This window comes from Pongo pygmaeus, chromosome 3, assembly GCF_028885625.2.
Source record: "Pongo pygmaeus isolate AG05252 chromosome 3, NHGRI_mPonPyg2-v2.0_pri, whole genome shotgun sequence".
In the NCBI taxonomy this organism is placed as follows: domain Eukaryota; kingdom Metazoa; phylum Chordata; class Mammalia; order Primates; family Hominidae; genus Pongo; species Pongo pygmaeus.
Window position 1 is genome coordinate 8,662,260 of NC_072376.2, and position 21,699 is coordinate 8,683,958.

A 21,699-nucleotide genomic window follows, 5' to 3' on the forward strand; every position below is an offset into this window, starting at 1 on the left:
GATCCACCCAGCTGTTAAATCCTGTGCTCCGAAGGGTGAAGAAAGGCTGAAGAAATGATAAATCAGTAGAGATTTGGTATTTCTCTCTTTTTTTTTGAGATGGAGTCTCGCTCTGTTGCCCAAGCTGGAGTGCAGTGGCACGATCACTGCAGCCTCCTTCTCCCAGGTTCGAGCGATTCTCCTGCCTCAGCCTCCAGAGTAGCTGGGATTACAGGTGCCGGCCACCACGCCCGGCTAACTTTTGTGTTTTTAGTAGAGACGGGGTTTCGCCATGTTGGTCAGGCTGGTCTCGAACGCCTGACCTTGTGATTCGCCCGCCTCGGCCTCCCAAAGTGTTGGGATTATAGGCGTGAGCCACCGCGCGCGGCTGGCACTCTTTTCTTGAATATTTCTTATTACATTCCTTTTACAAACACCCCAACACATCGAAGATATTAAACAGTGCCTACTAATTCAAATTTTACTTCCTATGTAGCTCACTGGCTCTCCACCCCTGTATTCAACTCACCTGAAACCACTCTCCCTCCTCGCCCACACTCCAGCAGAATAAACTGCCCTTTACACGTACAGTGTTTCTATTATGCCCCATGTACAGTGTTTTTATTATGGCACTGTATTGAAGCTGATTCCTCTACTAGATCCTTCTGTCCTCACCATTTTATCACATGCAGCTGCTCAGAAAATGTTGGCTGCATTGATGAAATGCTTTCATACAGTTATAAATAGAGTTATGTTGTAATATACCTCTGTAGTTTTCTTTGGACCAGGAGCTCCTCACGTGCAAGGCCATGTCTTACTCATCTTTATCTCCACTGCTAGCATGGTGCGTAACAGCTCCTAGCAAATAGCAGATGCTCAGTAAACGTTTGCGTGGCTAAGCCCACCATTTCTCAGCACATGACTCGCTGGGAAAGGGCTGGGAGAGTAATACGCGGGATTATTGACGAAGAAAAAGTTGTGAACTCGTAACACACAGTTTGTGGGCGTGAGCAGTGTGGAAAACGGAAGTTTGCTGGGAAAGCAATTTAGTTCCCTCGGTTCAGGCTGGGAGGATTTTTCACAAGTGGCGAGGAGGGGGCTCACATGAACCACATACAGGTACTTCTCACTGAAACGCACAACAAATCTACGGCCAAGTGTAATAACGAAACGGGCCCCAAGAAGTTTATTTAATGCCCAGGGGCCCCCAAGTGGTCACTGCCAGGCTCTAGCATCCTGTCCAGCAGGCCTTTCTCCTCCTTTCAACTCTTGCTGGGCGACTCCTGAAAAGCAAAAGTAGGAAAAAAACTGGGGGCTGAGAGTGGAGGGCTGGACAGAGGGTATGTCTCCTGCTCTGGCACCCGGAAGCCTGCGAGGGCTTCGGAAGCTCAGCGTCTCACGGTCGCGCATCCCGGCCCTGGACGCATCCAGCGGCAGCGGTAATCTTGGTCCTCCTGGGCTTCCGTAGGTCGGAATAAACTTGGAAACTTTTCGACCGGGAAAGCTCAGTGTTTTAAAATTCAAATCACACTTGTCGACATGAGAGCTGAACCCTTGAGGCCGACTCCACCCTAGCTGTTCGCTAACTAAACAGCGAAGAGAACACAGTCTCCAATCCAAACGCCAGGAGGCCCAGACCTGGAGCCGACGCCGGAAGCGCTGTCTGACATCACTTCCGTCGCATTTCGGGGCGGTACCAAGATGGGCTCTTCGCGGGCCCGGCAGCAGCTTCGGCGGCGATTCCTCCTCTTGCCGGACACCGAAGCCCAGCTGGACCGCGAGGGTGACGCCGGGCCGGGTGAGGCGCGCACCAAGCCGCCCCGAGGTTCTCAGAGGCGAGGCGCCGGAAAACGGCCGGCCTCCGGTAGCCCTGGCCCAGTCTGGAGGGACCGAGTTTCGGCTTTGCAAGTCGAATATTTAATGTCAGGGAAGATCCTTAGAATCGCGTAGGGATGTGCATCGGCATCTCAGCTGCGCTTCAGAATTCTCTGGAGAGCTGATTTGACACCTGTTTGGAAATAGCGATTAAAATTAAAAATACCCACCGGTTCTAAGTCTTAAGAATTTACCAGAAACATGCCTGTGCCGCAGTGTACAATGATGTGCGCAGTGTTTCACTTCAGGATTGCTTGTAATAGCGAATGACTAGTAATATCTGTCTTGCCCGTCAGCAGAAAGCTGGTTAAGTAAATTTGGATATATGTATACATGACACGCCAGATCGACTCGTATGTACCAGTGGGGATGATTTTCAAAGGGAATTGCGGAACACTATGGTATGCCACCATTTGGGTACAAAACAGGTGACTTGTGATGTATGTTCACCTGTAGATGCATAGGATATGGAAGAATTCAGTAAAAATTGTAAGTGGTGGTTGCTTCCGGGGATTAGATCTGAGGTTAAGGATGGGAGACAGATACTTCATTTTGGATATTTTGTATGTCATATGTTTTAAAACCGTGTCCGTTTATTACCTTTTCAAAATAAACACGAATAACCTCATGCCCAGGCATGATGATGTATACATTTTGAGGATATCCCAGAATATTATGAACATGCTTCCCAGGGTTTCCGATGGTCATCTAAAGGCCCAAAACCTCAGATGTGGACCATTGATTCTCACGTGAACATAGAGGGCATGTCAGAATCCCCGGAAAACTTTCTAGAAATCATCCATCTGACCCAACCCCCATCCATCCATTCTTTCAGATTGCGTTCCAGACAGGAAAAATGACTTGTCCATCACCTGTCTAGACAGTGCTGTGCTGGAACTAGAGCTCTGGTGTGCCATTTCCACTTTTGAGCTGTGTTTAAAGTAACTAAAATATTCAGTTATAGGCTGGGCACGGTGGCTCACGCCTGTAATCCCAGCACTTTGAGAGGCTGAGGTGAGCTGATCACGAGGTCAGGGGTTCGAGACCAGCCTGGCCAAGATGGTGAAACCCCGTCTCTACTAAAAATACAAAAATTAGCCCGGTGTGGTGGCGGGTGCCTGTAATCCCAGCTACTCGGGAGGCTGAGGCGGGAGAATTGCTTGAACCCGGGAGGCGGTGGTTGCAGTGAGCAGAGATCGAACCATTCCACTCCAGCCTGGGCAACAGAGGAAAACTCTGACTCAAACAAAACAAAACAAAACAAAGCAATTTAGTTATAAAAGTGTTCTTGGAAGACCACAAGTCCAGTTCATGCGCTAACGTTTGCCTTTGGCATTTTTCCTAATTAACAGGACTAATTCCTTTCCTAGAAGAAATGTGAAACATAATATTAAAATTCTTACATTTCCAGGTGACATTGTTACTTCCGAAAGACGATGAAAGTGTAAATTTGATTTCAAAATATATTTAGAGGAAATAAATTGACTGTATGGACCGCATTTTATAGTGGGCTCTTATTTTTTGTAAATATAAACCTATCTCAAGGGTTTTACAGAAGGATTTGTTATGGGAGAGACTCTGGTTCTTAGCTCTAGGAAATGATTTTATTTGGCTTAAATTAAGTATAATTTTTCCTCACAAAATTGTGGTAACTTAATAAGTTGAAATCTCCCTTATTTGCAGAAACCTCCACAGCCGTTGAGAAAAAGGAGAAACCTCTTCCAAGACTTAATATCCATTCTGGATTCTGGATTTTGGCATCCATTGTTGTGACCTATTATGTTGACTTCTTTAAAACCCTTAAAGAAAACTTCCACACTAGCAGGTAAGAAAACTTTATTGCTTCGTAAATTAAACCCATGTCTGGTTTTTCATGTTATATTTTGTTAGTTGAATTCTTCAAACAGTAAGCACCTACTCTCTGCCAGGCCCTGTGTTGGAGGTGCTGGTGATACGAAGATGAATATGAGATGGGGGTCAAAGGGTACATATTTTTAGTTATAAGATGAATAAGGTCTGGGGATCTAATGTACATACAGTATGGTAACTATAGTTAATAATGCTGTATTGTATACTTGAAATTTTCTAAGAGTAGGTCTTGTGTCCTCCCCCTGTTCCCCCACCAGTGGTAACTATGTGAGGTGATGAGTGTGATAATTAATTTGATTGTGGTAATCATTTAACAATGTGTGTGTGTGTGTGTGTGTGTGTGTGTATACACACGTATATATATATATTCATATATATGAATATATACATATATATGAATATATATGACTATGAATATATATGAACATATATACACATATATAGTCACATATATGTGTATATATGTGTGTGTGTATATATATATCAAGTCATCACATTGTATACCTTGAATGTATAAAATTTTAATTTGTCAATTATACTTCAGTAAAGCTGGAAAAAATAAAACCAATGAGAGGGTGTGTGCTCTGAGCATACACAGTAGAGTGGAAGAGAACTGGAAATTAGTTGTGTGCAAATAAATGTGTTGTAGGATGAGGAAGGTACTAAATTTAAGAAGAACCTAATCCATTTGGGGAAAAAAGGAGGGAGAAAGACTGACTGAAGGTCTTCATGAAGACCAAGTACAAGAGTACTGGGAGGAAGGGTCGAGAACTGTGGCCAGTGAGAACTGGGTCTCAGGGTTCGTTTCAGAGGGTAGTTACAGCTGACAAGGTAACTACAGGGTGTGACTGCGTTAGAGTGGAGGTGAAGGTCCACAGTGGGAGGAGTGAGAGCTTTGTGGCCAGGCCAGATGTCCAATAGTTCCTCATTCACAGGGACTGAGATCCTTTCAGTATAGTCTCCAGAGCTGACATGGAGGAGAGGGTTGGAATCATATCCTAGGGTCCTTACTGCACATGGGAGAGTGATGTGGAGACCCTTGAATAATAAACGGAAGGGAGAGGTGTGTTGGTGAGCATCACAACTGGCATTGGGAGGGCTGGTGTGCTTAGGGTCAAGAGTAATAATTTGGAAGTACCAGTGGGGGTAGGAAGATGCAGACAGGACTGTGGTCCCCTTGTATCATGGCAGGACACATGATTTCTCCTCAAGGGCCTTCAGGAGGAGCAGTGACTTCTGGCGGAGGAGACTGTCGAGCCACAAGGAACAAGCCCACAGGGGAAAGTAGGCAGAGGGGAGTTTATTTAAACTGTCCTCTACTTTCTAGGGGAGAAACTTTCCCTGCACACTCCCATCTTCTGCCCTTCCATGTCACTCACTCCTTTGTGGGAGGTGGCGTGACTGATTGAGTGTGTGATGAAGAACTGGACGAAGGTAGCTCAGCACCTTCTTCTGCTGTAAGTCGGCTGCCCGTAGGAAGTGCAGAGTCTGGTCTGCCTTCCCATGGTGTCATTTCACGGGGGCAGCCCCCACAGGAAAAGGTCTCTAGGTTTTCATTTTGACCTGGAACCCAGTGGGTAAGCCTGTCTGTTTCTGGGTGTCAGAGACCCAGTATTAGGAAGTGCTTTGTCATCACTCACCAAAGCCATATTCTTCCCACAGCTGCATCAGTATAACAGACATTTAATCTTCATTAGCTTTACTCAGTCATCTCTCTTAGAACTTGGGCTGGGAAAAGAGGGATGGATACTTTATTTTTATTTTGAGACAGGGTCTCGCTGCACTCTCACCCAGGCTGGAATGTAGTGGTGTGATCATGGCTTACTGCCTTGACTTCCCAGGCTCAAGTGATCCTCCCACCTCAGCCTCCCGAGTAGCTAGGACTACAGGCGCACACCACCATGCCTGGCTAATTTGGTTTATTTTTTGTAGAGATGAGGTCTCTTCATGTTGCCCAGGCTGGTCTCAAACTTTTGGGCTGGAGTGATCCTCCCAGCTTGACTTCCTAAAGTACTGCGATTACAGGTGTGAGCCACTGCGCCTGGCTGGAGGGGATGGGTACTTTAACCACCACCAATAGCAGCTGCTCTTCCCTTCATCAGGTACTTTATGGAGCCTGAAATGTGTTTGGCTGTCGGTGGCAAACACATGGAAGGTGCATTTCTAGCTCTCCAACAGCTCATTCTAGGCTGCAGCAGACAAGTTACCAGGCCGCATGGTATGTGCTCTGTAAGTGTAGGCGTAGGGTATTATGGGAGCATCTAGGAGGGGTACCTAGTCCAGCTCAGCCTCAGGACTGAGACCTTTTTGAGGTTTTGGGAGATGTGAGAGAACTTCTCTATTTGTGTCCTTATATTGGGTATTTTTATTAGTTTAAAGAAATGGCAGAGTAAGAAATGATCACACATAAGATATTTGGGGGCAACTGCAGTGAAGTGGAGTGCCCAGGACCACACAGCTGGCGTGTGGCAAATCCGGGACGCAGACATTGGGACGAGGGCTGTGGGGGTTGGAAAGAAAGTAGAAGTCGTAGATCTGTCCTCAACAAGGTGTCATCTTAGAGAGAAAAAGGCATAAATGCATTGTCAAAGGCTGAGGATTTAGAGTCGCATTGTTTTCTTGGGAAGGATTCATTAAGGGGGTATTGAACAGCCGTGAAATGAGAGGGCTCACAAAAGACAGCGCCGGCTGAGTTCTGCTTTTGGAAAATGGCTAAAATGGCTCGTTCTTCTGATGCCTGAGGCGATTTCTTTTTCCTCTGGCTCTAGCCTAAGTTTAGAAGCTTGAGGCCTTAAGGTTCTTTATATTGTTCAAAGATGGGAGAGCAGGTCTGTATTAAAAACAAAACAACACTGTGATGCTTTAGAAATCACCGTTTAAAAAACTCTGCTTGTGTGCATCAAAATCAACTGTGGAGTTAAAGGCAGAAAGTGAAATTAAAATCCCAGATGCTCAGGCCCAGAATTTTGGAAACTGGGGACTAGGTAATTTCTCTTAGAAAGGTGCAAGGTGACTGTGATATAAAGCCAGGGCCGAGGACCACTGACTGATAGTATTATATTTTGTTCAGGCAGTTTAAAAAATTTTCTTAGGCTGGGCACGGTGGCTCATGCCTGTAATCCCAGCACTTTGGGAGGCCGAGGTGGGTGGATCACCTGAGGTCAGGAGTTCAAGACCATCCTGGCCAACATGGTGAGACCCCATGTCTACTAAAAATACAAAAATTAGCTGGGCGTGGTGGTGGGTGCCTGTAATTTCAGCTACTCAGGAGGCTGAGGCAGGAGGGTAGCTTGAACCTGGGAGGTGGAGGTTGCAGTGAGCTGTGATTGTGCCATTGCACTCCAGCCTGGGCGACAACAGCGAGACTCCATCTCAAAAAAAAAAAAATTTTTTTTCTTACATCCTTTGCCAACATGTGCTTTTCAGCCTTTTATCATTACCCCTAAGGAGTCTTTTTAGACATTTTTTTCCTAATCATCCCTGTGGAATGTGGAATTAGATAAACTATATATTCTCTTATATACTGCATGCATATCTATGCTTTATACATACAGTTAGAGCCAGATTTTTTTCTTCACTTTGGGGGTGATAACCCCCCAGTGAGATTGCATGCTCTAGCAGAAGAGAGGTCTTTGAAGACTCCTAAAGATGAACGTGGAAATTTTTTCCTCATAGATACAACTTGAGTGATGGCTGGGCACGGTGGCTGACGCCTGTAATCCCAGCACTTTGGAAGGCTGAGACAGGTGGATCGCTTAAGGTCAGGAGTTTGAGACTAGCTTGGCCAACATGGACATGGTAAAACCCCATCTCTACTAAAAATACAAAAATTAGCTGGGTGTGGTGGCCGGTGCCTGTAATTCTAGCTACTCGGGAGGCTGAGGCAGGAGAATTGGTGAACCCGGGAGGTGGAGGTTGCAGTGAGCCGAGATTGTGGCACTGCACTCCAGCCTGGGTGACAGAGTGAGACTCTGTCTCAAAAATAAATAAGTGGAAATAAAAATAACATGAGTGGAATAATAATGATTATGATTGAGAGTGAACTGTGAGGAGCACTTTGCTGACCACTTGATTTAATTCTCATAGCTATTTTGAGTTAAGTACTGTCAATATTTCTGAAACACACGGAGGTTAGGTAATTTGCCTAGAGTCACAAAACTAGTCTTGCTCAAGTTAAGATTCAAACCCATACAGACAGATTTCAGAGGCTGTGCTCTTAACCCCTTCACTCTACTGCCTCTCATGACTCCAAATCTCAGAATTGCATCATGGTAAAAAGCCTTCATGGAATCCGGAACCTTGCCATTATTGGAAGTTCACTTTGTGCCGTTGTAACTTAACTGTTGTAGCCATCTGTGCTCCCTCTCTCTTCCACATGGACTGTCAGGCTTTTCCCATAGAGCAGCAGATGATGATGGGATGTTGGATTGAGTTGGGAGAATGGGAAAGGGACTTCAGTCCCCAAGTCCAGCTGGGGTGGAGGGAAGGGGTTGTCCAGGTTGCCTCACACTTGCTGAATCAGGTCACAGGTGGAATTGGAAGGGAGTAAAAAGGCATTGGCGTTGAGGGTGAGGTGGTGAGTAGAAGATATTTTGAAAATGGGAGGATTTCATTTAGAAATCTTTTATGAGAGAAAATTTGAATTATTGATCTTCCTAATTGTCTTTCAGTATTCCAAGAAAGTTCACTTAACTTGGAGAAATGAAGTTTCCCACTGATAAACTTCTTTAATCCTGTCACACTCAAAACTTCAGAAACAACCAGAAAGCCACTATCTTCCTCGTATTTTTGTTTTTATTTATTTTACTTTTTGAGACAGAGTTTCACTCTTGTTGCCCAGGCACTCCAGGCTGGAGTGCAATGGCGCCATCTCAGCTCACTGCAACCTCTGCCTCCGAGGTTCAGGCGATTCTCCTGCCTCATCCTCCCAAGAAGATGGGATTACAGGCATGCACCACCACGCCTGGCTAATTTTGTATTTTTAGTAGAGACAGGGTTTCTCCATGTTGTTCAGGCTGGTCTTGAACTCCTGACCTCAGGTGATCCACCTGCCTCGGCCTCCCAAAGTGTTGGGATTACAGGCGTGAGCCACTGCGCCCGGCCTCTTCCTTGTATTTTTAAAGAAAATGCATTGTCATGACCAGAATTTTCCCTTGGTTGGTTGGCTGATGAGAGTGTATATATAAATGCATGTATTTCAAGTCTTACTTTTCATTCTTTCCTGAGTTGTGTATCTCTTTTTCTCACCCCCATCTCCCATAGATGGAGACTTTCTGAAAGCGTGGATTGTTTAAGTATGGCTCCCTCTGCAACACTTGATATTCTTAGAAGCAGATTTTTAAGCTATTAGTAAAAACTTTTAAGATATCTGACGATTCATTAAGTGCTGTCAGACCTCTTACTGTTTTTATCTCCACAGCTGGTTTCTCTGTGGCAGTGCCTTGTTGCTTGTCAGTTTATCAATTGCATTTTACTGCATAGTCTACCTGGAATGGTATTGTGGAATTGGAGAATATGATGTCAAGTATCCAGCCTTGATACCCATTACCACTGCCTCCTTTATTGCAGCAGGAATTTGGTAAGTTAACTTTGAAATGACTAACAGGAATGAACAACAAATTTTTTTTTGATCAGATAGTGATATACTTGGTCCAAACTTCGAAAGAAAAAAAGTTAAAACAGAAAAATAGTCTCCTGGTCATTCATGCTCTCTGGTTCCCTTTTCGTTAGTATCTCTTTCTCCTTCTATTTATGGATCTAGTTATTTAAGCACAGATGGTGACATTCTGTACATATTCTGCATTTTGCTTTTTAAATATTTTATTATGACATAGAATACATATAGAAAAGTGGAAAAACTGAAGTGAATGAATTAGTGAATGAATTCTCATGAAGTGAGCATTGGTGTAAACTGAGCCAGCACACTGGGAACCCCCTTCATTCTCCTCCCAGTTACTACACCTTCCCTCCTGCCACAGGTAAATGCTGACCTGACCTTCATGGTAACTACTTGCTTTGCTTCCATTAGATATTCTATTTTTGTTTCAGCTATGCTTTTGAACTTTATAGAAGTGGATTCGTACAGGGTGTATTCGTTCACATTGAGCTGGCTGTGTGCAGCATTGTGTGCAGTTATTTCATATTGTCGCCAGGAACAGTGACTCATCTTCATTGCTCTTTAGCATTCCATTGTTTAATTGAATCCCAGTTTTCTTTTCCATTGTTGATTGTGTTTAGATTTTATTCAGTTTGGGGTTACTATGAAGGATGCTATAAAGAGCATTCTTGTACATGGCTCTCGTAGCACAGTGAACACATTTCTGTTGGATGTAGAGATGTGTGTATATATATATGTATATATTTACTCCAAGGGGTAAAATTGTTGGATGAACATACCTTTGACTTCAGTAAATCATGCTAAACTGCTTTCCAAAGTGGTTGTTCGTCTTTTTTTCCTTTTGGTTTTCAGTGGATCCTTACAGTTTGGGATTCATCCATAATGGTACATGTAGATGTGTCTCATTTTTTTAAACAGTTGCGTAGTTTTCACAGCATGGACAGAACATGATTTATTTAACGTGTCTTCTGTTGTTGGACTTCGTTATATTTATACTCACACAATGCCACGATGAATAACCTTCTTCATAAGTTAAATAAATACTCAATGAAAAATACAGGGTTTTTTGGGTTTGTAAAAGTAATACTTGCTCACTGAGGAAAAAAAATCTGTAAATTACAGAAAAACACAAAGGAAATGTATCCTATGATCCAACCAGAAAGAAAACTACTTTTCCTATGTTGTGTGTAGCTCTCTAGTTTTTTCTTTCTTTATATCAATTGGATTTTTTTTTTTTTTTTTTGGAGACAGGGTCTCACTGTGTCACCCAGGCCGGAGTGCAGTGGCATGATCGCAGCTCACTGCAGCCTCGACTTCCCAGGCTTAAGTGATCCTCCTACCTCACTCAGCCTTCTGTGTAGTTGGGACCACAGGCGTGTGCCACCACATCTGGCTATTTTTTGTATTTTTTGTAGAGATGGGGTTTTGCCATGCTGCTCAGGCAGGTCTCACACTCCTGGCCTCAAGCCATCTGCTTGTGTTGGCCTCCCAAAGTGCTGGATTACAGGCGTGCACCACCACCCCCGGCCTAATTGAATTTTTATTTTGGAAGAACCATATACCTTTATACATATTCTTTCTATGACTTATTTTCTGTAGTTGAAGTTCAAGGTTGTTTGACAGTGTGATGTGGTTATTGTTAACCTGTATGTGGGGGCATGCAGATATGTTGTTTTACTTTTTCCCATAAGGCTAAGATCATCTCCAGAAATATTAATTTTTTAGACAGTGTGATTATAGTTATTTAATACTCATACTTACCAAAATATTATATATTTAAACCAATAACCATCTGAACTTATTTGAATATAGTTTTCCCTATTCTGTTCTTAGAAATTTCAGTCATTAAAAATCTTTATACTTAGAAAGTGTTTTAATTTTACTTTGATGACAGGAATAGTGTTTTTCTCAATGAAAGATATAATAGCAGCTTATAAGTGATAACTGTTTTCATTCTGTTTTTAAGAGAAAATACTTTGGTCTTTTTTACCATGATAGTTTAGTGTGTGATGTCATAAAAATGGGCTGTAGCCATTTAAATTCTTGTTCAAGTGCAGAAACTAAGAGACTTCAGTTTCTATTAAGCCATGTCAACTCCTATTAGGAGACCTTTAGTGGTTCCAGTTCCAGGGCCTTCTTGAAGAAATTGTGATACTTGTGTAAGTCTATCTAGAGTTTTCCTTTCCAGCATTGGCTAAGTCACATAGCTGAGAAATATGATACACAGAGAAAGTTGCTGACTGGATGAACTTTTCTACATTGAACTCTTTAAATCTAGATTCTAGAATAAAATATATTGATGCATATTGGAGTTGTCAACTGTTTATGTCTTGTTCTTTTCAGCTTCAACATCGCTTTATGGCATGTGTGGTCGTTTTTCACTCCATTGTTGTTGTTTACCCAGTTTATGGGGGTTGTAATGTTTATCACACTCCTTGGATGATTTCCGAAGGTAAGATATCTGGAATGGTTTTTCTAAAAATGAACTCGTTTGAAAAATGTCTTTTATGACAATTTTCAGTGGATGGAGCTGTAACAGACTATTTGTGAATTATTTTCAGTCATGTTTACACCAGAGTTGTCCACACTAGAATTATTCATTCATTGAACTCTGAGATAGACTTTTTTTTTTTTTTTTGAGACAGAGTCTCACTCTGTTGTCCAGGCTGGAGTACAGTGGCATGATCACAGCTCACTGCAGCCTTGACCACCTGGGGGCTCAAGCGATCCTCCCACCTCAGCTTCCCAAGTAGCTGGTATTATAAACATGTGCTACCATGCTTGGCTAATTTTTAGAAAATTTTTTATAGAAACAGAGTGTCCTTATGTTGCCCAGGCTGGCGGGGGTTGGGGGCTGAGACACTTTCTTTTGTAAAAGTTGGTTCTAAGTGACTACTTTTTAGAGAAGGTACCCTGCCTTTCAAAGACCTCATAAAGACAGGATTTGTACCTTCCAATATAGTTAAATTCACACATTAGACCATTTTGTGTTGAAATTATATTAATTTGTGTCAGCTTATATTGAATGACTGTTGGCTAGATCATTCTTAAGAAATGGGAATACAGGAAGAATGGACAATTTTACCCAATTGGGAAAAAAAATTCTGCCATCTTCTAATTATTCTGACTTCCTCATAACAATGTGTTGGATGTCACAATCAGCTTTTGTTTGGTGTTATTTATAGAATTTCTGCCTCCCTACAGATCACCCCATCCTGAGATCTGCTGCCTTACACAGTGGAGGCTGTTTTCTGAGTGTCGGATAACTCTGTTATTAAATAAGTGTGTATTGAGAATACTCACTCCAGATGCTTAGGGGCATAGTGAGAAGGACAAAGATAGTGCCTCCTGTCAGGTCACTTACATCAGAACTTGCAGGAAACCTGCTTTATACAGCAGTTGACAGGTGTGGAAACTGAAGCTCATGGAAATAAAAGTTCATACACTAAATTTTCAAGGAGTTAATGAAAACTGACATTTCTGCTAAAAACAGCATGTTCTCCCTGTGGGATATTAAAGGAAGGTCAGTGGTAACTGTATAAAGAAGAAATGGACATAGTCTCCTTGTTAGCAGTCTGAAAATAGTTGCTAGCACCTCCATACCCACGCCAATGTCTCCAGCCTTCTTCAGGCACCTTGCTGTGTCTTGGGACCACTGGGAGCCCTCACAGGAGGCCCTTCATTCGTGTACACGTGTGGTGCCACAAGTGGCTCTGGGCCTGGAGGAATCCTACACATCTCAGAACACTTCCTCACCTGACCCTGTCACCCATCTCCCCTTCTCATGTTCTCAGCCCCTTCTTTGACTCTCGAATTTTGAGTTTTTACAGATGTTTGGGAGCTCTTACTCTGACATGAAGTTATAATTGGTAATGGAGACTCAGACAATGTTGTAGATCACAGAGTGAACTATGCTTTTTAGTGTTAAATGCAATAGCTTGAGATAGAATGTTTTACTTGGTACATAAATGCTGGTTTTCTTTCAGATTTAAGGACATATACTTTTTTTTATTTTTATTTTTTTTTAAGAGACAGGGTCTTCTATGTTGCCCAGGCTGGCTTTGAACTCCTGGGATCAAGTGATCCTCCTGCCTCAGCCTTCGAAGTAGTTGGGACTACAGGCCCACGCCACCGTGCCTGGCTGGACACATCAATTTGAAGTGAATGGTTAAACATCCAGCTAGCTGAAAGCATGGCAGACCCTAACAGAAAAGTTACAGTGTGTTTTTGCAACTATGAAATGAATGGTTTCCTGGGAAAAATTGTGACTTTGTATAACTATTGTTGAAACCAGAGTAACTTATATTTCACTTGCTATTCTTAAATTATTAAAATTTTCAGAAGTCAGTGATACAGACATACTATTTTGCAATGCTAATCTGTTTGAGTCTTTGGAGAAAGTGGTTTCATTATAGGTGCATAATGCACTCTTAATATTTTAAACAAATAGTTCACTCTTCCATTTAAGGGATAGCAGTTCCTTGTATAAAATGACTGGATGTGTATAAAGGAATTATGTTGTCATGTGCCTTTAACCAGCTTTAGTAATTACTATAATCTCATATTTATGATAGTTTTGTTAGGTGACAGGACCAAATGAAAATATTTTATGTTTTCTCATCACTTTAGATTTTATCATTGTGTAAATTACTGGGTTTTTAGCATTTCCTAATATGAAGTTTTAATCATTTTTAAGTATACATATTTTTTTCTGTATCATTTAAATAAAATATTTTTATAACTTGTGAGTTTTGTTCATGCAAACTTTGGAATAACTTCTGGTTTTTAGCTATTAGCACTTTGAATTAACTGTAGAAATAACAAGGGCTAACTCTGTTCTTCAAAGACTTTATAAAGACAGTATTTGCACTTTCAAATGCAAATATATCTACATTAAATCTAAACAGCATAAGCATTGTGACAGAATATATCTCATGTTGATTGTTTTCTCTATAAGGTGACTTCTAATAATGACCTGACTTAATCACCACTTATGTCTGGTTCAGATCATACCCTGCCATTTACTAGCTGCAAGACCCTCAGTAGTACAGGTTTAGTATCCCTAATTTCAAAATCTGAAACTTTTTGATTACTGATGTGACACTCAAAGGAAATGCTCATTGGAGCATTTTGGGTTTTGGAATATAATGCAAATATTCCAAAATCCAAAACACTTCTGGTCCCAAGCATTTCATAGAAGGGGTAGTCAGCCTGTAATCTTTTTTCAGCTGTGAAGTGGGAACAATATCTGTCTTGTAGGGTTGTGAGTAATAGTAATAATGTTTGTAAAACACCAATTACAGTGCCTGACACACAGTAGGTGTCCACTCAATAAATGGTAATGGAGAGGGAAAGAAAGGGAAAGCAGAATATAGGATCAGGAATATCATATCCGGTCATGATATTTGCAAAGGGGAAAGTCAGGCATGATGAGTAGACAGAAGCAAACCCAGTTTGTGGTCATGGGTATGTGAAGGTGTGGCAAGAGTGTCATTTAAAATAGGGAGCAAGGCCAGGCAAAGGCCACAATCAGGAAGCCGAGTCAGGCAGTGATTAATCAGGCAGCTGAGTCAGGCAGTGATTAATCAGGCAGTGATGTGAGGGTCTGGTACAACTGAGGCTGCAGCCCTGGAAGGTAGGGCATTTGGATCAGACTTCCTGGAGGGAGCTTGGGTGGAGAGTGCCCCAGTGTCAGCCTTCACACATTTTATATCTTTTTTTTTTTTTTTTTCTTGAAGAGTATGTTTACAATATGGATAGAAATCTAAGGCTGGGATGTGTTTAAAACAATTAGTTAAAACCCAGTTTCCTAAGAGCTAATAACTGGCCAATTAGGATGGTATGAAGATTATCCTATTACTTAAAAAAAGACTTTTTGAGACAGAGTCTTTAACTTGTCATAACATGTCTGAACAGGATCTAGTTTGAGACACTAAGAAGGATAAGACATCAGTTTGAAAAGAGACCACATCAGTGCAACATGAATTCTGCTAAAATTGAAGCAAGAACAAACATCAGTTTATTGTGAAGCTTGGGTGAAAAAATGGTGAAATCACTAATGCATCATGAAAAGTTTATGGGAACAATGCCCCAAAGAAATCAACAGCTTACAAATGAATAACTTGTTTTGAGAAGGTATGAGATGATGTTGAAGAGGAAGCCCTCAGTGAGAGACCCTACACATGAATCTTTGAGGAAAAAATTAATCTTGTTTAGCCCTAATCAAAGAGGACTGATGATTAACAGCAGTTAACAATAGCAGAAACAATAGACAGTGTCAGAGACGTCTCAGTTGGTTCAGGTTACACAATTCTGGCTGAAAGCAAACTTTCCACTTGATGGGCGCCAAAACTGTTGTGCCCAGATCAGTTGCAAACAACAGCAGAGCTTTCGATGGAAATTTAAACAAGTGGGATCAAGATCCTGAAGCATTTGTTCAAAAAGTTGCAACAGGATATGAAACGTGGATTTCCTAGTACTATCCTGAAGACAAAGCACAATCAAAGCAATGGCTACCAAGAAGTGGAAGTGGGTCAGTCAAAGCAAAAGCAGACCAGTCAAGAGCACAGGTCATGGCAACAGTATTTTGGGGCTCAAGGCACTTTGCTTGTTGACTCAGGAGGACCAAAGAATGGTAACATCTGCTTATTATGAGAGGGTTTTGAGAAAGCCAAAGCTTTAGCAGAAAATTCTTGGGAAAGCTTCAGCAGAGTCCTCCTCCACCATGACAATGTTTCTGCTTATTCCTGTCATCAAGGGCAATTTTGGGAGAATTTTGATGGGAAATCATTACAGTCCTGATTTGGCTCTTCCTAACTTCTTTTTGTTTCCTAATCTTAAAAAATCTGTAAAGGGTACCCTTTATCTTCAGTTAATGTGTAAAAGACTGCATTGATATGGTTAAATTCTCAGGACCTTCAGTTCCTTAGGGGTGGGCTAAATGGCTGCAGCATGACTTATAAGTGTCTTGAACTTGATGGAGCTTATGTTGAGACATAAAGTTTATATTTTCAATTCATTTTTTCCAAGTTTTGAAGTCCAAGGGTACATGTGGAATGGCTAGATTGAATTTATTAATATAGGCATTACTTTTGCATACTTATTTTTTTGTGGTGAGATTTCTTAAAATCTACTCTTCACAATTTTTAAAATGCTATAAGTTGTTATTAACTATAGTTACTATGCTGTACAATAGATCTCTTGAACTTACTCTTAACTGAAATTTTGTACCCTTTGACCAACATCTCCCAATCCCCCAATTCCCCCTGCTGCCCGGCCCCTGGTAGCCACTATTCTACTCTCTACCTATATGACCTCAGCTTTTTTAGATTCTACATATAAATGAGATCATGTGGCATTTGTCTTTCTGTGCTTGGCTTATGTCACTTAACATAGTATCTTCCAGGTTCATATCCATATTGTTGCAAATGTCAGGATTTCCTTTTTTTTTTTCTTTTTTGAGACAGGGTCTGGCTCTGTCACCGAGGCTGGAGTGCAGTGGCACAATCTCAGCTCACTGAAACCTGGACCTCCCAGGCTCAAATGATCCTCCTACCTCAGCCTCCCAAGTAGCTGGGACTACAGGTGCTCACCACTGGGTCTGGCTAATTTTTTTTTTTTTTTTTTTTTGAGACAGAGTTTCACTCTTGTTGCCCAGGCTGGAGTGCAATGGCACGATCTTGGCTCACCCACAACCTCTGCCTCCCGGGTTCAAGTGATTTTCCTGCCTCAGCCTCCTGAGTAGTTGGGATTACAGGCATTTTTAATAGAGACGGGGTTTCTCCATGTTTATCAGGCTTGTCTCGAACTCCCGACCTTGGGTGATCCTCCCGCCTCAGCCTCCCACAGTGCTGGGATTACAGGCGTGAGCCACTGCGCTTAGCTTTTTTTTTTTTTTTTTTTTTTTGTAGAGTTGAGGTTTTGCCATGTTGCCCAGCTGGTCTTGAACTCCTGGGCCCAAGCGGTCCACCCACCATGGCCTCCCAAAGTGTTGGGTTTACAAGCATGAGCCATTGTGCCTGGCCATTTCCTTCTTTTTAAGGCTGAATAGTATTCTGTTCTGTATGTACACAATGTGTATACATACACACATTTTCTTTGTCCATTCATCCATTGGTGGATGCATAGGTTAATTCCATATCTTGACTATCATTTGTGTGTTATGGATTTAATTTTTGCTCGCCAGAAGATCTGTTGAAATCCTAACCCCTGGTACCTCTGATTGTGGCCCTATTTGGAAAGGGAGTCTTTATAGATTTAATTAAGATGTAAATTACAGTGAAGTCATACTGGAGTAGGTTGGGCCCTTAACCCATTATGACTGGTGTCTTTATAAGAAGAGGAAAAGAGGCACAGATACAGACGAAAGATGGTCAAGTGACAACAGAGGCAAAGATTGGAGTGATATAGCCACAAGCCAAGGAATGCTAAGGGTTGCCAGCAACCAGCAGAAACTGGAAGAGGCTGGCGAGGACCCCCTGTTGGAGCCTTCAGAGGGAACTTGGCTTTTCTGACATCTAGATTTTGGACTTCTGGCCTCCAAAACTGTGAAAGAATAAATTTTCATTGTTTTAAAGCCACCCAGTTAGTGGCACTTTGTTACACCCATCCTAAGAAATAAATACACTTGGCTGTGCACAGTGGCTCACGCCTGTAATCCCAGCAGTTTGGGAGGCTGAGATGGGTGGATCACAAAGTCAGGAGTTCGAGACCAGCCTGGCTGGCATGGTGAAGCCCCATCTCTACTAAAAATACAAAAAAAAATCCAGGCATGGTGGTGTGCACCTGTAATCCCAGCTACTCGGGAGGCTAAGTCAGGAGAATCACTTGAACCCAGGAGGCAAAGGTTGCAGTGAGCCAAGATCACACCACTGCACTCCAGCCTGGGCGATAGAGTGAGACTCTGTCTCAATAAAGGAAAAGAACAGAAACGAATACACTAACTCTTTTGTTCTTAAAAATACTGGGATTACATAGCTACCACCAAAGGTGACTGGGAGCAAAATGTTCTAAGTGCCCCTTGGGACCTTCTGTTGTCTCTGGTAGTTGAGTGTGCCAGTGGGCCTCTGGCCTTGTGACATCCCATCATCTTCACTGGAAGAAGGGAGCCCATGCGATTATTAAAAAGGAAACAACAGGTGCTGGAGAGGATGTGGAGAAATAGGAACACTTTTACACTGTTGGTGGGAGTGTAAACTAGTTCAACCATTGTGGAAGACAGTGTGGCGATTCCTCAAACATCTAGAACTAGATTTGACCTGGTGGTTTCATTACTGGGTATATACGCAAAGGATTATAAATCATGCTACTATAAAGACACCTGCACATGTATGATTATTGCAGCACTATTCACAATAGCAAAGACTTGGAACCAACCCAAATATCCATCAATGGTAGACTAGATTAAGAAAATATGGCACATATACTCCATGGAATACTATGCAGCCATAAAAGGATGAGTTCATGTCCTTTGTAGGGACATGGATGAAGCTGGAAACCATCATTCTGAGCAAACTATCGCAAGGACAGAAAACCAAACACCGCATGTTCTCACTCATAGGTGGGAATTGAACAATGAGAACACTTGGACACAGGGCAGGGAACATCACACACTGGGACCTCTCGTGGGGTGGGGGGAGGTGGGAGGGATAGCATTAAGAGAAATACCTAATGTAGATGACGAGTTAATGGGTGCAGCACACCAACACGGCACATGTATACATATGTAACAAACCTGCACATTGTGTACATGTACCCTAGAACTTAACGTATTAAAAAAAAAATAAGAAAAAAGGGAAGGGAGCCCGTGTCCCAGGGCAGCATGCCTCCCTGTCCCTCTGCGTGGTACTGAATCATCACTGGGAGGCAGCTGCCTGGTCAGGACGTTTCCAGCTTTTACACTGATTGTGCCATGCCACACAGTTCTCAGGACACAGTGTGGGCAGGGGTAAGATGCGCCAAATGTGGTGAAAACAGCAGGCCTGGATGCCACCAGAGCATCGTTTCTGACCCCTTGTATCTGCCCACCACAGAGCAGGGGTCAGTCGTAAGAAATTGGGGGCCCCGTGTAGCTCAGAGTTTTGAAAAAAATCTCACCGGTGTAAGGCAGAACACAGTGTGGGTAAATCTCTCAGTTTTATTTTATTTATTTATTGAGATGGAGTCTCACTCTGTCATCCAGGCTGGAGTCCAGTGGCACAATCTTGGCTCACTGCAACCTCTGCCTCTGCCTCCTGGGTTCAAGAGATTCTCCTGCCTCAGCCTCTCAAGTAGCTGGGATTACAGGTGCACACCACCACGCTGCTGGCTAATTTTTGTATTTTTAGTAGAGATGTGTTTCACCATGTTGGCCAGGCTAGTCTCGAACTCCTGACCTCAAGTGATCTGCCTCGACCTCCCAAAGTGCTGGGATTACAGGCTCTCAGTGAGTTTTAACATTGTCTTGAGATTACAATAAAGGGGGCTGAATTTAGCCTCCAGAAACTTTCATTTCATTGCTTCTTAAAAAAATGCAGGCCAGGTGCGGTGGTTCATGCCTGTAATCCCAGCACTTTGGGAGGCCAAGGGGTGGATCACGAGGTCAGGAGTTGAGACCAGCCTAGCCAGCATGGTGAAACACCATCTCTACTGAAAATACAGAAATTAGCCAGGCATGGTGGCAGGTGCCTGTAATCCCAGCTACTCGGGAGGCTGAGGCAGGAGAATGGCATGAACCTGGGAGGCAGAGCTTGCAGTGAGCCGAGATTGCGCCACTGCACTCCAGCCTGGGTAACAGAGTGAGACTCCATCTCAAAAAAAAAAAAAACAAAAAACAAAAACAAAAACAAACAAACAAAAAAAAGTGCAGGTAGCCCAGAGACAGGCATTCCACTTGATTTTCAGATGGTGACTGAGTGTTATTTATCTTTGTACTCAACCGGTTAAGGTACTGCTAGCTGCTGTAACATTTCGGACTTTGGTGGCTTAGCACAATGGAAGTTTATTTCTCGCTCATGTAAGGTCCAGCTTTGGAGGGAAAGCCACCTCACCAGTCACTGGGGAGACATGCGGACAGGCTCTTCCATCTTCAGCTCAGGCTCCCAGGTTGCTCTGGCTGTTGGTAGGAAGAGGAGGGGAGAAGGTGGAGGGTCCCTAGTAGGTTTGCTGGATCCTCTCTCTGCACTGCATTTCCAGACCCCTGCTCCCTTCCGCCTGGCCATCCACTCCTAAGCCTAAAGAATGTGCAGGAGGCTGGACATGGTAGCTGGAGCCTGTAATCCCAGTGCTTTGGGAGGCTGAGGTGGGAGGATGGCTTGAGCCCAGGAGTTTGAGATCAACCTGAGCAACATAGTGAGACCCCTGTCTCTACAAAAAACAATTTAAAAAAAATGAGCCAGGCGTGGTAGCACACACCTGTAGTCCCAGCTATTCGGGAGGCTGAAGTGGGAGGAGCACTTGAGCCCCAGAGTTCGAGGTTGTAGTGAGCTATAATCACACCACTTCATTCCAGCCTGGGAGACATAGGGAGACCCTGTCCTTATTAAAAGATAAAAATAAAAGAAAGAAAGAAAGAAGACTGTGCAGGTGTTGCCTCCTCCCTGAACCTCTCAGCCTTCCTGCAGACCTGGGCTCTTCCCAGGCCCCTGGTTGTAGCCCTGCTCAAGGGTGCTGTGCTGCTTACTCTGTCCCCACCCCCAAGCTCCTAGAAGTTGAGGGCTAAGTCTCACAGGTCACGCTCCCCAGCTTCCCAGTGACGGCTCATTAGCTGTTTGTTTATTGCTGTTTCTCTACCTGAACATCAGCTCCACCTGAACAGAGCCTTTCATAGCTGAAAACCCAGCGCCTAGAACAGAGACCAGCAAATGATTCATAGGTCAACACATACATATGTGTTGATCAAATGAATGAATGCATGAATTGGAAGAATGATGGCGGCAAGGTAAGGTCCCCCAGGTTGACTCCTTGCTAGCCCAGGACTCCCCATCCCTCCTTTACTAGTCAGGACCTGCTATTGCAATTTGCTGCGCTTAGCGCAAAACAAAAACTTGGGCCCTCTTGTTCAAAAATTAAGAATTTCAAGACGGCAAGAACCTTAAACCAAGAGGGAGAGAGTGTCTTCCGGGACGCAGCCCTGGGCTGCTGCACGGTGGGTTGGGGGCTAGCCCCAGGCTCGCTCCCAACTCCCCTTTCCAACCTGCGGCTGGGGGCCTGGGGTCTGGCGCCTCCTGTCAGCCACGCCGGACCCGTAGAAAGCTCTTCTGCAGAAACTTCCCAGACCTCCACTTAGCGGCACCCGAGCGGGGCGCCCTGGCAGACGCAGTCCCCTTCCGGGAGCAGGCGGGTGCCAGGCGGGCACCCGGGCTTTGGAAGGGGCTGGTGAA

At 43.3% G+C, this 21,699-nt stretch overlaps 1 protein-coding gene across 3 annotated transcripts; it reads left to right on the forward strand.

The window, feature by feature from the left end:
- The first annotated feature begins 1,144 nt into the window (after nt 1-1,144).
- On the forward strand, nt 1,145-14,085 carry TMEM128 (transmembrane protein 128). 3 transcript variants are annotated; one of them, XM_054485857.2, is made up of 5 exons: nt 1,145-1,777; nt 3,538-3,679; nt 9,143-9,301; nt 11,684-11,792; nt 12,545-14,085. In XM_054485857.2, the coding sequence occupies exons 1-4, from the start codon at nt 1,681-1,683 to the stop codon at nt 11,781-11,783; spliced, it is 498 nt and encodes a 165-aa protein (XP_054341832.1). In that variant the 5' UTR covers nt 1,145-1,680; the 3' UTR covers nt 11,784-11,792; nt 12,545-14,085. The 3 variants fall into 3 exon arrangements, with proteins under 3 accessions (XP_054341832.1, XP_054341830.1, XP_063519592.1); XM_054485855.2 differs by having other exon boundaries at nt 13,370-14,085; XM_063663522.1 differs by having other exon boundaries at nt 13,376-14,085.
- The last annotated feature ends 7,614 nt before the right edge of the window (nt 14,086-21,699 follow it).